This window comes from Sciurus carolinensis, chromosome 3 (assembly GCF_902686445.1).
Source record: "Sciurus carolinensis chromosome 3, mSciCar1.2, whole genome shotgun sequence".
Lineage (NCBI taxonomy): Eukaryota > Metazoa > Chordata > Mammalia > Rodentia > Sciuridae > Sciurus > Sciurus carolinensis.
In genome coordinates this window covers 182,877,167-182,897,892 of record NC_062215.1, presented here as the reverse complement: position 1 = coordinate 182,897,892, position 20,726 = coordinate 182,877,167, and the positions used below count along the sequence as shown (strand labels likewise).

At 57.3% G+C, this 20,726-nt stretch overlaps 1 protein-coding gene across 1 annotated transcript in view; it reads left to right on the top strand.

Annotated features, from left to right (window-relative positions):
- Positions 1-20,726, top strand: part of Atg4b (autophagy related 4B cysteine peptidase) — a 24,069-nt gene extending 3,343 nt beyond the window's left edge. The window contains exons 2-13 of the mRNA XM_047546289.1: positions 5,024-5,125; positions 5,254-5,325; positions 6,920-7,018; positions 7,627-7,728; positions 8,216-8,288; positions 12,521-12,600; positions 16,826-17,019; positions 18,051-18,129; positions 18,286-18,431; positions 19,536-19,592; positions 19,918-20,011; positions 20,297-20,726. Of these exons, the coding sequence (XP_047402245.1) occupies positions 5,024-5,125; positions 5,254-5,325; positions 6,920-7,018; positions 7,627-7,728; positions 8,216-8,288; positions 12,521-12,600; positions 16,826-17,019; positions 18,051-18,129; positions 18,286-18,431; positions 19,536-19,592; positions 19,918-20,011; positions 20,297-20,370 (1,172 nt within the window). The 3' untranslated portion in view covers positions 20,371-20,726. The remainder of the gene's footprint in view (positions 1-5,023; positions 5,126-5,253; positions 5,326-6,919; positions 7,019-7,626; positions 7,729-8,215; positions 8,289-12,520; positions 12,601-16,825; positions 17,020-18,050; positions 18,130-18,285; positions 18,432-19,535; positions 19,593-19,917; positions 20,012-20,296) is intronic.

Sequence of the window (20,726 nt, the reverse complement as noted above, 5' to 3'; positions counted from 1 at the left end):
TGAAGCAGTGTTCTCCCGTTTTCTGACATAACTGAGGTTCTCACTGTCTTGTCTGTCTTCATTTCTTTTACATCAAACTTGCTGCCTTAAACATTAGTTTTCTAAAGGAGGGGGAGATCCTGCCTAAATTTATTCATACAGTGTGATCTTTTAGTAAATGTCTTCAAAATGAGGTATGTTACAGTAAGCTCTTTTAAGAAATGTTTGAGGGGGGCTGGGAGATAGCTCAGTCGGTAGAGTGCTTGCCTTGTAAGCACAAGGCCCTGGGTTTGATCCCCAGCAACCCCCCCCCAAAAAAAAAAAAATGTTTGATCATGTGCATACTTTTTGTAGTTTCTCTGAATGACAATGCAGTCAGTACTAAGAGAGGTTAGTTAAATTCGTTGAGCACATTTCCCTATTTCTGCCTGTCAGATTAACACTATTAAATTACAATGCTGTTTTTGAATGTAATTACCATATCATTAAAATACTTTCTGCTTTCTCCTGGGTTGTGATCACAGAAGTCCCAGGAAGAGGGTGTGAAAGTCATGCCTCTGGGGTGCAGGTGGCCACGTGGGTCTCCTTTGGAGGGCCTCCTTCGGGGTGGAGGTGCTTCGCCGTCTTCCTGCCCTGCGTCAAGTCTGCACCACTGCCCGGCAGTCTGGAGGCTGATTTTCTCTGTGAGGGTTGCCTCCTCAGCTAGAAGCCACATGCCTGCTTCGTAAGTGGCATGAGGTGGTGTGTAAAGATGGTGCCATTATAGCAAGGACTGTGACCCACGTGGACAAGTGCAGAGGTTGCTGGCCTTGAGCTACGTGGAGCCCAGAGAGTGCAGTGGTTGTGCCAGTCAGTCTTTGAGTCAGGACTGTGAGCTCTGGTTTGCTTTCATCCTGGTTCTTATGCACCTGGGCAGAACTGGCAGTGCTGCCCCAGCCCATGCAAGGAGTGTGGGTCTTAGGGCAGCTCAGGTGTGTGCCCTGCAGCTGGCATGTGGGCGTCCTGTCTCCAGAAACAAACCTGGGAAAACACAAGTGTTCATTTGAAAAATCTCCTTCTCATTTAGAGCAAGATCCTGAGGTTGGGGGCTCTGCCCCACCCATGGTCTCAGCCTGTGTTCCCTGGTGGTGCCTTGTCCATAGCACCTTGGGTGTCTTCCTCTGCTGCGGAGCTGTGTGTTTCCTCCTGTCCCCCAGTGCAGAGGGATGGGAGGCCCTCCGTGAGCTCTTCTGGTGGGAATGCAGTAGCTCACTCCCCAAGGCAGAAGCCTCAGGCGTGGACCCCAGCGCCATGGGACAGCTGGCTTCTGCTCTTCAGATGCTGTTGCCTCTGTGAGGCACATTTGTAGTGTCAGCTTCCACTTTGGCAAAGAGGCTTACGTGTTTAGTCCCGGCACCACGGCTGGAGCCCAGAATGCATGTCTCTCCACGTGGTGTCCTGACCATCTCACCTGCTTGGGGATGTGCAGAGGCCAACCCTGAAGCGAGCTTGCTGCACTCACGGTGTGGTTCACAGTTCTTGCCCTCTGTGACCTGGCGTCCTCCCCACCCAGCGCTGAGGAAGCAGAGCTGTGGCCATTTACTGAGCTGTGATAAAACCAAGACCCAGAAAGATTGCCAACTTAGGGTCCCGTGCCTGGTACCAGTGTCCTCAGACCTGTGTCGAGCAGCTCAGCCTTGACCACCACTCTGCGCTGCCCCATGGCCCTGCACTTCCACCCTTGGTGTTGTCAGACACTTTAGAGGTGAAGCAGGTCTGGCTCTGAGGAGGGTGCAGTGTCCACAGCTAGTCCTGGAGCAGCTGGGACTCAAGTGAGGCAAGGCAGGATGCAGAGGAGGCATGTCTAGTCATGAGGGGCATGGAGCATGGGGTGGGCAGGGACTCTGGATGGTAGGTGCTGTGCTTTGTGCTCTGTGAAGCTGGGGGGAGCTCTGGGCACCTCTTGATACTTGTGCTCCCCTTGGGGGGCAGTGTTTGGTTCTACCCCCAATCTACATTCCCACCCCTGTGTAAAGTGTTTGGAGCCAGGGCCTCACTAAGTTGCCTGGACTGGCCTTGATCTTGGTATCCTACTGCCTCAACCTGTGGAGTTGCTGGGGTCACAGGAATGGCCACTGCGCCCAGCTGCTCCCTTTGGGTTTCTCCTTCCTCAAGCTGACTTGATTCAGGAGGCCACACAGCCCATTATCTTGGCAGTTACAGCAGGAGCTGTGGTGAGGGCGGGACTGAATGTGTTCGTGACCTTCACTCTGGAGTTGGCTTCTTGCCTACAAAGCTGCCCAGCCACCAGGAATGTTGTGGCCCCACGTTTTGCTGCTTTGGGGATGAAGGTGTTGACTTCAAAGCTGCCCTGCCCTGGTGCCCACTTTCAGAGTGAGCGTTTATCTCCTGCTTCCTCGTCTGCCTGTCTGCTCCTTTTATCATTTGTGTTTATAGCGTGGGAAAATGGATGTCATAGAAGTTTCCCGGTTTCCTGATTGAGACCTTGGTTGACTTGGTGATGTGGTCCTTGTCCTGTCCTGTGAAGTGATGTACAGAGACGCCTGCCCAGACTGCTCCTTGGTGCTCCAGTGACTTAGCAGATAACACAGCTTTAATAAAGCGCATGCCTTGGCAGGGTCTCAGACAACAGTCAATCTTCCAGCAAGGTTGGAATTTCTCTCCTGTGGTGTTGTCAGTTGAAATTCCACAAGGCTGTTTGCATCCTTTCACTTGAGAATAAGATTTCTGGATCTGAGTCTGCACGCTGGCTGAAGCCTAGAGGGAAGAGCTGCCACTGCCACTTCTGAAGACCCAGGTGGCTTTGGAGAGCAGGGATGACCCGTGGTTCTCAGCTTCTTGAAGAGAGGCATGGACTTTAAAAACTAAGTTGGGCCGAGCATGGTGGCCACACCTGTAATCCTAGCAGCTCAGAAGGCTGAGACAGGAGGATTGCAAGTTCAAAGCCAGCCTCAGCAAAAAGTGAGGTGCTGAGCAACTCAGTGAGACCCTGTCTCTAAATAAAATACAAAATAGGGCTGGAGATGTGACTTAGTGGTTGAGTGCCCCTGGGTTTAATCCCCAGTACCAAAAATAAAAATAAAAATAAAAAAGTCTAAGTTGGGACACATTAAAGTCCATGCCTATCTTTTTAGGAAACTAAAGAGATTGTGCAAAAACAATCGTGTGTAATCGATGGGAGATGTAAACTTGGACTTAATTCACAGTAGCCCAGCTGCCTGGTTGACATTGACTCTGAACTCAGAGCCAGACAAACCTCTGTCGTGCTGGGGAAGCCTCAGCAGCACCAGGTGAGGGCGGAGCTGGCTGGAGCGCCTGTCTGGGTTTGTGGGTTCTGCCCCTGCTGCTGGCCTGTGCCTGCAGATGAGCTGTGTCCAGGTAAACCTCTGGGCATGGTGAAGAGCGTGGCCTTCCCCTCTGCCCCGTCCCTGCTGGGGACCCTGCTGATGCCGGTGCCCCTCTTCCTGCCGGCTTTCGTCTGATGAGGAGTCTCTCACGGAGGCATCACAGCCGCATGGCAAGGCTGTTATTATCTCGTTTTATGGATGAGAGGTTGTTCATGCTCCAAAGTTAAGTAAGTGGCCCAGGAGCCTGTCGCTTCTGATCCCTGGCTGCCAGGGATCAGAGCCACCCTGCCCCACACCTTCCCAGAGGAAGCAGCCCCACACGGTGCCCTCGCCACAGCCACGGCAGTACACTGAACAGGCTGCAGCATCACTTCCGTGAGGCCATGGAGATCTGTGCTACGCAGGGCCAGAGTCACAGCAAGGACTGTCCCGGGAGTGCATGCCCGGGTCTGCCCACGGGGCGCACTCCGTGTGGTAACACTGCAGGTGATTTTATATTTTTGCGCCTTTCAGCATTTTTAATAATCAATGTAAGTCAGTCAGAAAATAAGTTCCAGCTGGGCATGGTGCACACACTTGTAATCCCAGTGACTTGGGAGGCTGAGGCAGGAAGATGCAGATTCAAAGCCAGCCTTAGCAATTTAGTGAGGCCCTTAGCAACTCAGCAAGACCCTGCCTCAAAATAAAAATTAAAAGGGCTGGGGATGTGGCTCAGTGGTTAAGCACCCTTGGGTTCAATCCCTAGTACCAAAAAAAAAAAGTTCCAATATGGGGGAAATGTATGGAACCTGGTTTTCAGAAGATCATATGAAGGTTGTCTCACCATAGAACTTAAGAGGCAGCCGACACGCGTGTGCTCAGGGTTTCCTGAGGGCAGCTGGAGATGCCCCTGTCCTTGACACCATCTGCAGCTGACCTTCTGGCTTGGACTGCTTGCCTTGCTGCTGGCTGGCAGAATGTGGGCTTCTTCAGCCATTCCTCAGGGTTCTGGAGACAGGAGGACCCTGAGCCCTTCTGGGTTCTTCAGTGAAGCAAAATGGACATGGCTCTGGCCCAGCCCCTCCCTTAGCCAGCAGGCCTTTCCGCCTCAGGTACAGTTGTGAAGTGCACACACCTTCCAGGTCTTGATGGAGGTCTCTGGGTACCTGCCTGCCTTTGGGGACTTTGCAGAGGAGTCCGTCTTTCAGCTTCCCACGTGGAGTAGCACTCTGTCCCTCTGTCGCTGGTCCTAAGAGTTCAGTGACTGCCTTCATCCCAGCATCTCTGAGCATGCTGCCAAGGGGACATCTGCTAAGCCACTTCGCTTTCTGAACATGCTGCCAAGGTGACAGTTGGTGACCTTAGGGTGGCCATGGACTTCTGTGGCTGCCTGGTCTGTGGAGACAAAGTGCATGGTTTCTTTTAATTTTTGTTTTAACTTTAAATGCTGTAAGTCTGAGATAATCATGTGGTAAGGTCAGCCACTTTCCCGGCTTCATTCCCTTGAACGCTGGCCCCACCTTCATCTTCCCCATCACATCAGCTGCCTCGTGTCTGAGAAGGTGACCACCTCCGTCCCCAACCTTCAGCAGGCAGCTGTGCCGCCCCGCCCTGTGCGTTCTGGCTTCAGCTTTGTGAGGGCGATGCCACAAGAGGCAGCCAGTGTTCTCTGGGGTGCAGAGGTGCTGCGAACAGTCTCTGTGTTCTGGTTCCCACAGCCACTCTGACCTATGACACCCTCCGGTTTGCTGAGTTTGAGGACTTCCCCGAGACCTCGGAGCCTGTGTGGATCCTGGGCAGGAAATACAGCCTCTTCACAGGTAGTGCCTTGCCAGCGCCTCTGCTGCCCTCTGCCTCAGGGGCATCCGTGACAGCAGTTGCTCACTCCTCTGTGGTTTTGACTTACAGACTTAAAGCTTTGTGTGTCTTCCTCTTTTAAACAATGCAGAGAAGGATGAGATCTTGTCCGACGTGGCATCCAGACTTTGGTTTACCTACAGGAGAAACTTCCCAGCCATTGGTGAGTACCCGCTTTGCTGCCGTCTGTGCAGGGCACACACTGCAGAGCAGGGGCAGAGAGCTTCCACCTGCAAGGTGGCTTCAGGGTGCCGAGGGGTCTTGACCCCAGTCAGGGGAGCTGGACTCCAGGCCAGGTTCTAGGTTCCAGGGCTCATTGCCAGAGCTGTAGTTCAGCATCAGTAGTTGTGATGGGGTTAGAACTTGAAGGACAGAGGAAATAGATGTGGAACACACTGGACCAGGAAGGAGGCGGACAGCCTAAAGTGTCCCTGAGTCTGTGTCTGAATGTGTGTCCTCATGTAGGGAGCCCTTAGCTGTGAGGCTGGAGGCAAGGGAAACGAGACGTGTTTTCCTGTGAGCACGGAGTACATGCCATTCAGTGATGCTTCCTTGCCATGTGCCCTGCAGTGGGAGAGGGCTGGGGCCAGCGCTTGGCCTGCCTTCTCCTGTCTTAGGACCCAAGGCTGGATGTCAGGCCCCAGACCAATCCCACACCACCCCAGGGGCCGGTTAGCATTGAGCTCCTCCCGGTCTCCAGTGGCATCTCACCGGTCTCCAGAAGTGAGGTGGAGCTAGGTGTGGTGACACATACCTATGATCTCAGCAGCTTGGGAGGCTGAGGCAGGAGGATTGCAAGTTTGAGGCCAGTCTCATATACTTAGGGAGGCCATAGGTAACGTAGCAAGACCCAGTCTCAAAATATAAAAAGGACTGGGAATGTGGCTCAGTGGTTAAGCGCTGCTGAGTTTGATCCCTGGTACCAAAAAAACAAGTGAAAGTAAAGTAGGCCCACTCTAGGACACCAGACACAGGGGCCTGCAGCGCCCTCCTGGCGACTGTAGGGCACAGTCCGACTGGTCGCTCCTTCCAGTTGCTCAGTTCACACCTCCAGGCCTGCTCTCTGCATGGCGCTTTCCCCCATGGCCAGGGTGCTGGGGAGGCAACCCGGGCTCGAGAGCTGCCCTCCCTGGCCACACAGGGAGAAGAGGCTGGGTGGGTTGCTGTGGGTGCGCAGACCCTGGAGGTGCCTGTGCCGGGTGTGGGCGAGGGCAGGTGCCCGCCTCATCAGCTCCCACTGCCTGCGCCAGGGCCACATTCCTGGGGGTCCTGCTGTGGGCTGGCGGGCGTTTCCCATGCCTGCCACGATGCACACAGTCCCACAGTGCGTGCTGTCTGTCTGGGCCCTGGGGAGTAGACCTGAAATGCTAGAGGGACACTGCGGGCTGGCCACTGCGTGGTGTCCCGCTGTGCTCAGCAGCCCAGTGTGGCGGAGCCTGCGGCCCTCTGCTTTCTGGCAGCTGGAAGATGGCCTTTCTGGTTCAGCTCCACCATCTGGGCTGTTTGTGGGGCCTGGGCCTTCCTGTGCCTGCCTACGGGCCTGTCCACGCTTCACCATCTCACGCTCGTGTGTCACCATCTCACGCTCGTGTGTCAGCATGCCCTGTTCCCCAGCAAGTGCAGCCTCTGCCTGCGTCCTCAGAGGTGCCTGTTGCCAAGATAGCTGGTGCGTGAGGGGTCAGCACCTCCTGCCCCTGGCTCCAGCATCTGATGGACCCTCTGGTCTTGAGTGCTTCTCTCTCTGTCCACCATGACAGGGGGAACTGGCCCCACCTCGGACACGGGCTGGGGCTGCATGCTGCGCTGTGGACAGATGATCTTTGCTCAGGCCCTGGTGTGCCGGCACCTAGGCCGAGGTGAGTTGCCGCATCGGGAGGGGCTGGGGTCAGGGATGTTTCAGGCACATCGCGCCGAAGCAGAGGCTAGAGCGTGTGTGGGGTTTTCTTCATTGTGACCCACTGGTTTTCATCAGTTCAAGACTGATTTCAATGCTGGTAAGTGTCAATTTTTTAGAAGTTATTGTTGGGCTGGAGAGATAGCGCAGTTGGTAGAGTGCTTGCCTTGCAAGTACAAGGCCCTGGGTTCAATCCCCAGCACTGCAAAAAAAAAAAAGAAGTTATTGTTAAACTGTTTTCTGTTTTCTCTCTGGATTTGTTTTGCTGTGTTGGTGTATAGATATGAAATCCTGGAGAGTTTGGCCTTTAACTTTAGAAAGGCTCAAAAACGGTTCAGAGCACGCCTGTGATCTCAGCAACCTAGTGAGACGGTGTCTCAAAATAAAAAGTAAATTAAAAGGGTGGGGGACATAGCTTGGTGGCAGAACACACACGTGAGACCCTGGGTTCCATCCCCAGTACCACCACCACCACCAGGAAAAGCCTGAAGACAGTCTTTTGGGGTGTGTGAAAGCGGGATTTTCCTCACACTTGTGTGCGAACTGATCTCAGGTGTTTGTTTCCAACAGATTGGAGGTGGGCACAGCGGAAGAGGCAGCCTGACAGCTACTTCAGTGTCCTCAGTGCCTTCCTGGACAGGAAGGACAGCTACTACTCCATACACCAGATAGGTGGGGGCTTGCTCTCACACCAGGCACGCTCTGCAGAGGGCAGCAGCGCTGGGTCCCGGGAGCAGGCTGGTCTTGTGGAGTATGAGGTCGTAGGCACTCTGACCTCTGCCCTGGTGACCTGCTGGGCTGCTGCTTGGAGCATTCTGTGGGACCCACGTGCATCCTGAAGGGTGGCTGGCCTCTGCTGCCAGTGAGGCCAAGTGCTCAGGCAGGAGACCAGCCCCGGGCTCTGTCCTGCCTACAGAAGGGGAGGGTGAACCTGGCCTCCAGCCCCTCCTTGAGTCCATGGTGAAGGACAGCACCTGCGATGTCCTCTGTCCCCCATCCATCTCCGTTTTTAGCAAGTGTTCCCATGTCTCACCTGAGCACCCTCTGTCTGGGAGTGTCCTGTGCAGGCTTTCCTGACTGCATGTGCCGGCAGAGGGGGGCAGGAACATTGGGTGGCCAGGGGCAGCGGCGTGTCACTGACCCGGTCTGTTTCCTACAGCACAAATGGGAGTCGGCGAAGGGAAGTCGATAGGCCAGTGGTACGGACCGAACACAGTGGCCCAGGTCCTCAAGTGCGTACTGAGACAGCCTGTGCTTCTTCGGGGCCGCGTGAGCTTTCCTTGACACTTAGGCCTTCCTGTCCCTGCTGCCTCAGGAGATAAGGATCCTTCCTGATCCTTTGCTTGCAGGCTCCTGGGGGGTCCTCGGAGGTGACTGACCAAGTGGGATTTGTTTTCTGGGGGAGGAAAACAATCCAACCTTAACCCAGATCATGCCTGTGGCCCCGGGCCCTTGTTTTTGGCACGTGGATCCGCATGTGTGGGGTTGCCCATGACCTGGAACCACAGCAGTTATTGTGGTCCTCTGTACAGGTGCCTATCAGGCCACAGTCCCCTCCCACCTTGTCCGGGGTCTGCAGGGCGGCACGCCCTGTGAGTCCCCTCCTGTACCCTCTGCTCCCCAGGTGCCCCAGTGTCTGGAGCCGGCCTGCACTTGCCTCCCTGTGGGGGGCGGTATTCATCCATGCAGCCCCAGCGCTGCCAGTCCCTTTTGTTCTCCCTGCAGTGGCCAGGAACGTGCCACTTCTCAGTCCTGGAGGTGATGTTTCTGTTCAGCCTGACGCCCTCTCCCTCCGGCTCTGTGCCTGGCATCCTGGCATCTCTGGGCATGTTCCCTGCTGCACAGAGGGCCATGATCTCCCAAGTCCAACTCCAGCTGTGACTTTCCCTCAAAGACCCCCTTCCTGTCCTCCCAAGGACCACATGGCACCTGACACCCTTTCTGAGATGGGCCCTGACTTCGTTCTGCCCCTCCTCTGCCCTCCTGTCTCCCCCAGCTCCTTTGGTCAGGTTCCTTGGACTCTTCCTGGACCATCCTTCTGTGCCACATCTGGCTTTCCACCGTCCAAGCCTGTGCCCTCTGACTGCCTCCTTGGCTGGGCTGCCTGGCGTCTGCTGCATGCCGGGACATCTGGTGTGGCCCGCAGGTCCGCCAGCGCTTCCTGGCATCCAGAGCCACACTTTGTCCCTGACTTGGCTAGCGGCAAGTAGGCCTTGGCACAGGTGCTTGTACCCTTTCCAGAAAGGCCAAACCAGGCTGCTCCACTCCTCCTGTCCCCTGCCTTCCTCTCTGACACTGGCTCCTCTTCCCTGACCTGGGAGGGCTGCAGGCCTAGGTTCCAGTCCGATGCTGCTTGTGCGGGATTCGCAGAGCCGTTCTCCACACACACAGGCTGAGGTCTAGACTCCTGCAACACCCCCCACATACCACTTGAGGCTTCTGGACTCTGACCCTTTCCCCCACCCTGCTCTGTGCCTTGGCCCTGCCTTCTTGTTGCTCTTCCTTCTTTCTCTGCCATCCTGATGGACTCTTTGAGTGGCAACCAGCATGGTCTTCTAAGACTCAGCAGGCCCTCTGCGGCCCTGGGCTGCCCTGGGCCTCCCAGCTGACTGCTGGTGTGCTCCACACTGCCCCTGCTGGCCTCGCCCCTTGCTGGCCCTCTCGCTTGTGCTCTGACACGATGACCTTGTGCCCCTCCCTGTATGCTCGCACCCCTGGGCTTCTGGGCGTGCTTGGGCCCTAGTACAGAGCCTTTTCCCAGTGTCCACTGGTTGCTCCCCACCTCTGTCTTGCTGCAGAGGCACTGGAGCATTTCCCCTGTGTTAGACTCCCTGGCTCTTCCATTGCCCATTGGCTTCATCTTGTCCATATTGCCTCCAAGTCAGCTCTGAGAAGTGTTGTACTGAGTTCCACTGTGGTGGACTTGAGTGTTGGCGTGGCATGCAGCTATACAGCAGGCTGCTCTCCCAGGACTGAGTGCTGCTGTGGTGGACTTGAGTGTTGACTTGACCTGCATCTGTGCAGCACGCTGCTCTCCCAGGACTGGGTCCTGCTCTGGTGGACTTGAGTGTTGATGTGACCTGTAGCTGTGCAGCAGGCTGCTCTCCCAGGACTGAGTCCTGCTGTGGTGTACTTGAGAGTTGATGTGACCTGTAGCTGTCCAGCAGGCTGCTCTCCCAGGATGGAGTCCTGCTGTGGTGGACTTGAGTGTTGATGTGACCTGTAGCTGTGCAGCAGGCTGCTCTCCCAGGATGGAGTCCTGCTGTGGTGGACTTGAGTGTTGATGTGACCTGTAGCTGTCCAGCAGGCTGCTCTCCCAGGACTGAGTCCTGCTGTGGTGGACTTGAGTGTTGATGTGACCTGTAGCTGTGCAGCAGGCTGCTCTCCCAGGACTGAGTCCTGCTGTGGTGGACTTGAGTGTTGATGTGACCTGTAGCTGTGCAGCAGGCTGCTCTCCCAGGACTGAGTCCTGCTGCGGTGGACTTGAGTGTTGATGTGACCTGTAGCTGTGCAGCAGGCTGCTCTCCCAGGACTGAGTCCTGCTGTGGAGGACTTGAGTGTTGATGTGACCTGTAGCTGTGCAGCAGGCTGCTCTCCCAGGACTGAGTCCTGCTGTGGTGGAGTTGAGTGTTGATGTGACCTGTAGCTGTGCAGCAGGCTGCTCGTCCAGGACTGAGTTCTGCTGTGGTGGACTTGAGTGTTTATGTGACCTGTAGCTGTGCAGCAGGCTGCTCTCCCAGGACTGAGTCCTGCTGTGGAGGACTTGAGTGTTGATGTGACCTGTAGCTGTGCAGCAGGCTGCTCTCCCAGGACTGAGTCCTGCTGTGGTGGACTTGAGTGTTTATGTGACCTGTAGCTGTGCAGCAGGCTGCTCTCCCAGGACTGAGTCCTGCTGTGGTGGACTTGAGTGTTGACGTGGCCTGTAGCTGTGCAGCAGGCTGCTCTCCCAGGACTGAGTCTTGCTGTGGTGGACTTGAGTGTTGATGTGACCTGTAGCTGTGCAGCAGGCTGCTCTCCCAGGATGGAGTCCTGCTGTGGTGGACTTGAGTGTTGATGTGACCTGTAGCTGTGCAGCAGGCTGCTCTCCCAGGACTGAGTCCTGCTGTGGAGGACTTGAGTGTTGACGTGGCCTGTAGCTGTGCAGCAGGCTGCTCTCCCAGGACTGAGTCTTGCTGTGGTGGACTTGAGTGTTGATGTGACCTGTAGCTGTGCAGCAGGCTGCTCTCCCAGGACTGAGTTCTGCTGTGGAGGACTTGAGTGTTGGCGTGACCTGCAGCTGTGCAGCAGGCTGCTCTTCCAGGACTGAGTCCTGCTGTGGTGGACTTGAGTGTTGATGTGACCTGTAGCTGTCCAGCAGGCTGCTCTTCCAGGACTGAGTCCTGCTGTGGTGGACTTGAGTGTTGATGTGACCTGTAGCTGTCCAGCAGGCTGCTCTTCCAGGACTGAGTCCTGCTGTGGTGGACTTGAGTGTTGATGTGACCTGTAGCTGTCCAGCAGGCTGCTCTTCCAGGACTGAGTTCTGCTGTGGAGGACTTGAGTGTTTATGTGACCTGTAGCTGTGCAGCAGGCTGCTCTCCCAGGACTGAGTCCTGCTGTGGAGGACTTGAGTGTTGATGTGACCTGTAGCTGTGCAGCAGGCTGCTCTCCCAGGACTGAGTCCTGCTGTGGAGGACTTGAGTGTTGATGTGACCTGTAGCTGTGCAGCAGGCTGCTCTCCCAGGACTGAGTCCTGCTCTGGTGGACTTGAGTGTTGGCGTGACCTGCAGCTGTGCAGCAGGCTGCTGTCCTAGGACTGAGTCCTGCTGTGGTGGACTTGAGTGTTGACGTCACCTATAGCTGTGCAGCAGGCTGCTCTCCCAGGACTGTCCAGGCTCTGCATCAGAAGGGGCTCTGTGTGGCTGCCCCAGTGACTCCCAGGCACTGGTTGGTACTCTGTTCTTATAGCTTAGGGCATGACCAGCTCTCCCTGTGCCTGGAATGTCCCTCCTTGCTCTCCAGGCATCTGCTGTTGATGTGGCCCTCTGCCCTACCCACAGCACCACCATCAGGGCAGATCCTGGCTGCCATCTGCTCCTGCTCCAGCTCCACCAGTAGCCACAGCCCTCCCACCACAATTCCAGCAGGCTACAGGTGGTCCTGCCAGGACTCTGACTGACTCCAGCATGCTGGTGGCCAGCGTGGAGTGACCGGGGGCGGGCGGCCCGCACACTGGCTAAAGCCACGGTCTGAGAGTTGGGCTCTATCCACTCCGCCTCTGTGCAGCCCAGGGGCTCTTGTGTGCATCTTCTCTTCACAGAGGGCAGCTGGGGTGCCAGTGAGGAGGGACAGGCCAGCTCAGCTTCCTTCCTGTCCATGGTATGGGTGTGCCCTGGACTGAGAGCAGCTCTGGCAGAGGCTGGCGTGGGTGTCCTGGAGGTGACCTGGACCAGCGAGAGCTCACAGGCGCCCTGTCCCACTTTCCTAGGAAGCTGGCTGTATTTGACACCTGGAGTTCCCTGGCTGTTCACATAGCGATGGACAACACGGTGGTCATGGAGGAGATCCGTAAGTGGCTTGCGCTTCAGCTGCGGGGGAGGGAGTGTGAGCGATGCGTTTCCTGCTGAACCCAGGGAGGAGCCCTGCCTGGAGAGTCCTGTTTCGTATCCGCACTGGCATCCCTGTGGATGAAGTGCCAGTAGACCAGGGAGGGAGGAGAGCCCAGGCCCTCTCCAGTGATGAGTTGCTTAAGACTCCACATCAAAGTCAGGTGCAGTGACCATACCTGTAATCCTAGCACTTAGGAGGCTGAGGCCAGAGGATCACTTGAGTCCAGGAGTCAGAGGCCAGCCTGGACAATGTAGGGAAACACTGTCTCAAAAAAGCAGAAACAGAAGCTAGTCGTAGGTCAAGGCATGATGTGCTCAGTCGCACCCATGCAGGGGTTCTGACTGAGTGCCGCTGTGCATCCACACACCATCCTGGGCTGCAAGAGCAGAGGCCTTCCTGAAGGAAGTAGACCACTCAGCCTCTGGACCCGTCTCCTCTGCTGTGGTGCAGCCTCACTGCCTCCCCTGGCACGTTATGCCTGCTTATGTGCAGCGCACCTTCCTCTGGAGGACCTCCCGGTGCTGGTCAGCCGGCTCAGTTGGAGCCGTGTGTGGGCTGTTGCCTCGAATTCGCTTTTGCCTACAAGAAGAGGTTGAGAGCTGTGGTCCTCAGTGTGTGGAGGGAGGCCCCTTCCTACCATGGTGTGCTGGCCACCGCACACGCACCTCACCTTCGAGCCAGGTCCCTTCCCTGCCAGCAGTGACCCTCCTGTCCGCCTTCTTCATCCGGGATCACCTGGGGGAGCCGCTGACGAGTGTCAGGAGGGAGCAGGGCCCAGCGGAGCAGGAGCCCCTCCCGGGTTGCTCCCTGTGGCAAGCCCTCCTGCTGTGGTCCTGTGCTCGGAACCTGAGGCTCAGACACTGACAGGGTGTTTCCTTCTGCCCCCCCACCCCCGTCTCCATTCATCTGTTTCTTGGCACCTTTTATGAAATTCATGAAACGTACAAAGAAAGAAGCCAGATTTTTTCCCCTGGCACTACTAGGAACTGAACCCGTGGTCACTCTACACTAAACTACACCCCAGTCCTTTTCTTTTTTATTTTGACAGGATCCTGCTAAGTTGCCCAGGCCAGCCTCTAACTAGAGTTGCTCCTGCCTCAGCTTCCCAAGTAGCGGGTATTACCGGTGTGCGCCACTGTGCCAGTTTAGAGTCACTGATTCTACCACTCAGAAATAGTCCCTGTTGACCCTGTGACATGCTCTCTTCCTGTGTTTTTTCTTTCTTTCTTTCTTTAAGTTTTACAGACTGCATTTTGATTCATTGTACACAAATGGGGTTCAGCTTTTCATTGCCATGGTTGTGCAGGATGTAGATTCACACCATTCATGTAATCATACATGTCATGTTTTTGATACTCTTCAGACACCATGTAGCTAGGCATGGTGGTGCACATTATGATCCCAGCTACTAGAAGGCTGAGGTAGGGCGATGGCAAGTTTGAGGCCAGCCTCAGAAACTGAACCAGACCTTGTCTCAAGATAAAAGATGGTGGTTAAGGGTGTCGCAGACTGGTAGAGCACAACACCCGGTTGCCTTCCCCAGCACAGTACCACAGACAAGCTCCCATGGTACCCAGGGCTTTTCCTCTTGCAGTGAAAAGCGACAGCTGTCTTGTCAGCGAGCTGCAGTTTGTCAGTTTGCTTTCACCCCCACCATGCCCATGTTGGGGAAGCCGCTCTTCCTCATCCTTCACCCTCAAGGTCTAACCAGCCACACCCTCAGCTCCTGGTGCCTCTCAGAGCCCTGAGACTTGGGCTGTCTGAGCACACTGCTGGAACCAACAAGTCCTCGAACCCAGGTCTTGCCAGGAGGGTGCAAATTAGGTCCTGGGAGGGCCAGAGTCCCCATGTTTTGACAGGTTCTGGGGGACTGCCTTGAGCTGACCAGGGCCCAGTCAGAAGTGACATGCTTATCACAGGGGCAGAGGCCAGAGGTCTGACTGACGCCTGTGAGCAAGGGTGGTCCAGGACAAAAGCGACAGGCAGGTGGGGTGCTGAGCGCGGTGTGGCTTGGCCAGGGGTACATGGGGTGAGCCTTCGATTTGAGAGGTGCAGAGGGCTCCAGTAGATAGGAAGTGAGCTGCTCTTCTTTCCCACTACCAAGAGATGCCCGGGGCCATTCGCCTGGGAGAGACGGCAGCAAAGCAAAAGCTGGACAGACACCTTGGCTGTTTCTCAGAGCTGCTTGTGGAAAGAGTTGGCATTCAGAAGCTCCACCAAGACCGGTCTCTCCAGGGAGGGCCAGTGGACCACAGCCCCACTCGGGTCAGACAGTGTGTGGGGCAAGGGGACGCCAGCCACGGTGTTCACAGCAGCCTGTGCCAGCCTTAGCAGTGCTGGCTCTGGACTTTGGTAGCTTCCGTGGGAAGATGCAGATGAACACCTCAGGGGCAGGGCCAGCACACGTGCCCCGGGAGTGCGAGCACATGGAGAGAAGCGGGAGGGGCAGTGCGTGGCTGAAGGCGGGTGTTCAGTGTTGAGCAGAACGCAGCCGCTCTAAGCCACTGTGTGCGGTAAGAACCTCTGGGACGTCGTGAGGGTGAGTCTGCAGCGCGAGACCCCATCTGGTGGCTTTGTTTTGTTGGGTGCTGGAGAGAACCCAGAAGCACTCTACCACTGAGCCACCCCAAGCCATTTCCACTTCTTGATTTTGAGACCATCTGAGTTGTTTTGAACTTGCAACCCTGCCTCCCGAGTTGCTGGGATCACCGGTGTGCACCTGCTCCTGGCAACATCCGTTAGTTTTTAAACTCAGGAGCACCTAGGTGTATACATTCCTGGTGCTGTTTCCACATTTCAAAAGGAGAAACTCCTATAAGCAGCCACTTAGTGATGCCTGCCTTTTGAGAAAGGGGTCCCGCTGGCCCAGGGTCCCTCTCCTGTTGTGCCAGGTGGTCGGGGTTCTGTGGAGAAGGCCTGGTGTCACGGGAGGCAGGCAGGTGAGCACCCGAGAAGGGCAGGGAGCAAAGGCTCTGTGGGTGCCGGGCCAGCAAACCCCATGTGTTGCTGCTCACACAGGCCTTTGTTGCTTGTGCTGACCAAGGTCAGGGAGTGGAGAAGGTCTAAATAGCAAGGAGACCACTGTGACGCAGCTGTGATTGAGTCCATAGGGCAAAGCCCTCATCCCACCCCAGGGCATTGGAAGACCAGAGCCACAGCTGGAGCACTGGGTGGGGGTGGCAGGATGGCCCTTGGAACTGTGACGCTCTGGACTGGCTCTTGGGAACAGTGGTGTGCATTTAGAAATCAGAGCTAAACAGAAAGTTCAGATAACCTCCTTTTTTTCCTAGTGAGCTATTTTGAGAAGTTTTAATCCTATAAAAAAGTTCAGTGAATTACAACTACCTTTTAGTCTCCTTTAATCTAGAAAGTCCTCCCTCTTCATAGCATTGATGTTTTGAAGAGTCCTGGTCTGTTAATGTTCCCCCACGCTGGGCCTGTTTCCTTAAGCAGGGTTCAGGCTAAGTGTGTCGACGGAGAACACCCCTGGGTGGCACTGTCTTGTGTGCCCTTGTCCTTGATGCCAAGCTGGGTCACCTGGGCAAGGCTGCGTCTGTCTTAAGGGACCTTTTCCTCTTGTGGCTGATGACAGCCTGGCTGACTCTCCATGTGCACGGCTGAGTTGGTCTGAGCCGTTGCTTTCCTATGGTGGAGGTGCTGTTTTTGTGTCCTCTCTGCTCGCACATTTGCTGCTGGCACTCTTGAGAAGAGTCTGTTCTCCCCTGTAAACTGGAAGGATGTTTCTTCCAAGCCCAGGACTCTGAGGGCTCATCCTCACTTGGGTGCTGCTGCCCGCCTGTCCTGGATGCTCGCATGGTGCTGCCCTTGGCCTGGGGCATGCCTGCCGCAGGCCCCACCTCCAGCTTGTGGGGTGCTTTCTCTCCTCCACTCCTCCTGCACACCCCTGCCTGGTCTGGGGTGCAGGGTCTGTCTGCTGCCCACACCTCCTGGGGTGTGGACAGCAGAGGCGCTTCCTCGGCAGGCTGGCTTGGCCTGCTTCCCTCAGGCTGTGTCTCTAGGTCCGGGTGCTCTTCCCTCCCTGCATGGCCGTGCTCTCACGGTTTCCAGCTGTGCTTCTGAGTAGCAGAGATGCCCCAGGCAGCGCAGGGCTGTGCTTGGCCCCCAGGCCTGCAGCAGGGGGTGCCTGCAGAGTCCGCCCTCCTCTGCTTGTCTTCCCTTCCAGGAAGGTTGTGCAGGGCCAGTCCTCCCTGTGCAGGGGCTGCTGCACTTCCCACAGATTCTGACGGGCACTGTAACGGATTCGCTGCCGGAGCCGAGGTTACCAGCAGGCCATCACCGTGGAGGCCCCTGGTGCTCCTCATCCCCCTGCGCCTGGGGCTCACAGACATCAACGAGGCCTATGTGGAGACGCTGAAGGTGGGTCTGGGGCACACCCACGGCCCAGGGTGCTCTGAGCACCTGTTCGGCCAGCTCCAGGAGTCAGCAACCAGTTCACCAGAGGGTGGCTCTGACGGTGTGTCCCTCAGCCCCTTGAGGCAAGGAGGCCTGCACGATGCAGCTGCTGTCAGGACCTCATCGGGGCCTCAGGACCAGGTGTCCTGCTTGCCTGGTACTCCAAGCTTGCTCTCCCTGGGGGCCTCTGTGTGCCCTGCCTGCTCTCTCTGCACTCCTTGAGCCTCACGAGTAGCATTGTGAGGAAGGGTGATTGTGACCCCTAAGGTCCCTGGGGAACTCCATTTGTCTATCACCAAAGCAAGGAAAGCCCATCTGTCTTCAGCTGACCCAGGTTTCAGATCCTCACCCTATGGAATGGGAAAACTACCTTTTATTGATAGCCTTGGGCAGTGGCACACACCTATGCCCAGTGTCTTGGGAGGCTGAGGCAGGAGGATCACAAGCTTGAGGCCAACCTCAGCAACTTAGCAAGGCCCTGCTCAAAATAAAAAATTTAACAGGGTTGTTGAAGCCAGGTACAGTGGTGCATGCCCGTAATCTCAGCAGCTCTGGAGGCCGAGACAGGAGGATGGCAAGTTCAAAGCCAGCCTCAGCAGCTTAGGCCCTGAGCAACTTAGCGAGACCCTGTCTCAAAAATAAAAGGGGCTGGGATGTGGCTCAGTGGTAGGGTGCCCCTGGGTTCACTCACCTGTCCCCAGTACAGAAGAAAAAGGACCCTTCCTTTGCCTTGGTCTCATCCCTTCCTCCAGCCCTCTGACTGACCTGTGGTATCCTGGCCTCCTCCTGCCCTAGCCATGTCACCCCCTTTGCCCCTCCTCCCTCTTGCCCGGCCCACCCGGACCTGGCCCCCACTGCCCCTGCCTGTTGCCCCCCAGGGCCATTTGCCCTCCTCCTCCCGAGTGGCTGTGTGTGGTTGACCTTCCTGTGCTGGAAGCTTCCTGGGGGACTCGGGAGTGCAGGGGTCACGTGCTCAGCAGCCCCCGTCTCCACAGCACTGCTTCATGATGCCCCAGTCCCTGGGAGTCATTGGTGGGAAGCCCAACAGCGCCCACTACTTCATCGGCTGCGTTGGTGAGTTGGGCCTGCCTGCCTGTGGGAGGGGGCTCAGTGGTCCATGGCGCAGTGCCCACAGCTGCTCGTGTCCAGCTGAGCTGCATGGGCCTGGGGCTCTGGAGGTGGGCCTGGCCTGCTCCCCATCCCTGTTGACTCCTCTGTCCTTTTGCCCAGGGGAGGAGCTCATCTACCTGGACCCCCACACCACCCAGCCGGCCGTGGAGCTGACGGACAGCTGCTTCGTCCCTGACGAGAGCTTCCATTGCCAGCACCCTCCGTGTAGGATGGGCATCGGGGAGCTCGACCCCTCCATCGCTGTGGTGTGTCCTGCCCTCAGGCCCTCGGGCAGTTGTTCTGAAGCCTTTTGTGCCGAGCCCTGTTTAGAGTGAAAGGGAAACGTTCAGATTGGTGTGGTTCCTCCAGCGTTCCTCAGTGTTGCGCTCACGTGGTGCAGAGTATGAGGCCGGAGAGTGAACCGGCTTTGAGCCCCTGCCAGCCTTCAAGAGAGGCCTTGCCTGGTGTGGGCGTGCCAGGGCCGAGTGCGGCACAGGCCGCCTGCCGAAGCCCCTACGCACCACCTCGGTGTTCCTGGTCTGCTCGTGTGCGGGCCTCCTCCATCTTCCCTCTCGATTCTGTAGTTGGATCCTTGATGCGTGGTGCAAGCAGCCTCCTGCGCTCCAGATGTACTTGATGGAGAAGGAGGCCAAATAAGGAGGCTCTGGAAGCAACACCCTGCTTAGGACGGCTGTTGCCTGAGCTGTGTGCCAGTGTTCTGTGGACTGGCCACAGGTGCCTCCCAGATGTCCTGGGGAGGGAGGGTGGTGGGCCAGCCTGGCTCCAGTCAATGGCTGTCTTTTGGGTGAGTGTCTGTAGCATACAGCAGGTACTGTGCCTGGCTGGGCAGCAGAAGGGTGAGTGACCCTTCGTCACCATGAGAGCAGCGCACACTGCTGCTTGCAGCGATGAGCCTTCCACGTCCCAGAGGTTTCCGTGTGTCTCACTGAAGCAGGGACAGTGGCTGGAGGACAGTGCGTCCAGGTTGGGCAGCTCTGCCCACCTCTTGTGCCTGCTGTCCTTTGTCAGTTCCTGGTTCGTGGCGTGGGGCCTTGAGGGCGGTTTCCACAGCTGGAGGTGTGGCTGAGTGGTGGGGCCCTCTTCTGGCATCCTGGAGGCCCTGGGTCCCGTCCCCAGGACTACCTAGAGGAGTTTCCAGCGACTCCTTGTCAGCCAGGGCCTCAGATGGCTCTTGGTGGCCACCGGCACGTGAGCTTCTTGGGACACCCACCCACCCTGCCACACGGGCGGGGGAAGGGAGCTCTCCACTATCTGCCTCCTTCCCAGAGAGGCAGTGGGCGCAGTGCTGCACCTCCCGTCTCAGGCCCCCAAGTGCCCGCCCGGCTCATGGCTGCACCTCCTCGTTCCAGGGCTTTTTCTGCAAGTCTGAGGACGACTTCACCGACTGGTGCCAGCGAGTCAGGAAGGTCAGTGGGCCCCTGGGCGCAGGCCAGGCTCGGCTCAGGGCTGCGTGACCTTCACGCAGGGGCTTCCAGCACACGCACCCCTCCCTGCTGCCCAGGGCAGTGGTGAGCTGTGCCGTCCTCCTCTCTGGGTCTGGGGGCAGGTGTGTCTGGCACACGCTTGCCCACAGGGCAGGCCCCTGCTGCCCTGGGCACCATGCTGGGCTCTGCCTGGCCTTCAGTGTGGCGCCGCCCCCCATCAGTGAGGTGGGGTGCCCGCTGGCCCTCCTGGGCTGCAGTGGCCTCGGTGGGGCGGGGCTGTGACAGGGCTGCTCTCCTGTCTCCACAGCTGTCCCTGCTTGGGGGCGCCCTGCCCATGTTCGAACTGGTGGAGCAGCAGCCTTCCCACCTCGCCTGCCCCGACGTCCTGAACCTGTCCCTGGGTGAGTGCCCACCATGCTGCCCCTGGACCAAGGCCACTGTGCCCGAGGAAACTGCCCAGGTCCTTCAGACTGTGGCTGCAGAGGGTCAGGGCCAACTTGGGAGAGCAGGCTGGCCCCGGGCGTGCCGCCTGCACCCCTCCCAGCTGCTCAGGCCTTCAGTGCAGAAGAGGCCGGCACCCTGTGGACGTGAGGCCGCAGGCCAGACAGGGCTGTCCCAGGCTGTCCCCTGGCCCACAGTCCCAGCAGCCAGAGGCCTCTCAGGAGGTTCTGCCTTGTTCCTTCTAGATTCTTCTGATGTAGAGCGACTGGAAAGGTTCTTTGACTCAGAAGATGAAGACTTTGAGATCTTGTCCCTCTGAACACCCTGGGCTGGGGACCCGGCCTCCACGGCCCCTGCTGCAGGCGCCTTTGAGAACCCAGCTCGGCCTCGTGCGAAGCCTCTGCATTCCATCCCTCTAGCCTCCCCTGCCGCCTCACCCAGAGGGCCTTGAGGACTGTGCTGCCCTGGAGGCCTCACCACGGGAGTCGGACTGCCAGCCCAGAGCAGCGTGGGGCTGACCACGGGCCACCCGTCAGCCTGTGCAGTGAGTCAGGAGCCTCCAGAGCAGTCTGCTTGGCGCTGCCAGCAGCTTCGGTGCCCTGGCTCTGGCCCTGCTTCCTCCTGGGCACCCAGGCCTGTGGTTTGTTTGGAATTAAAGCCCTGTTTGAAGTTGTT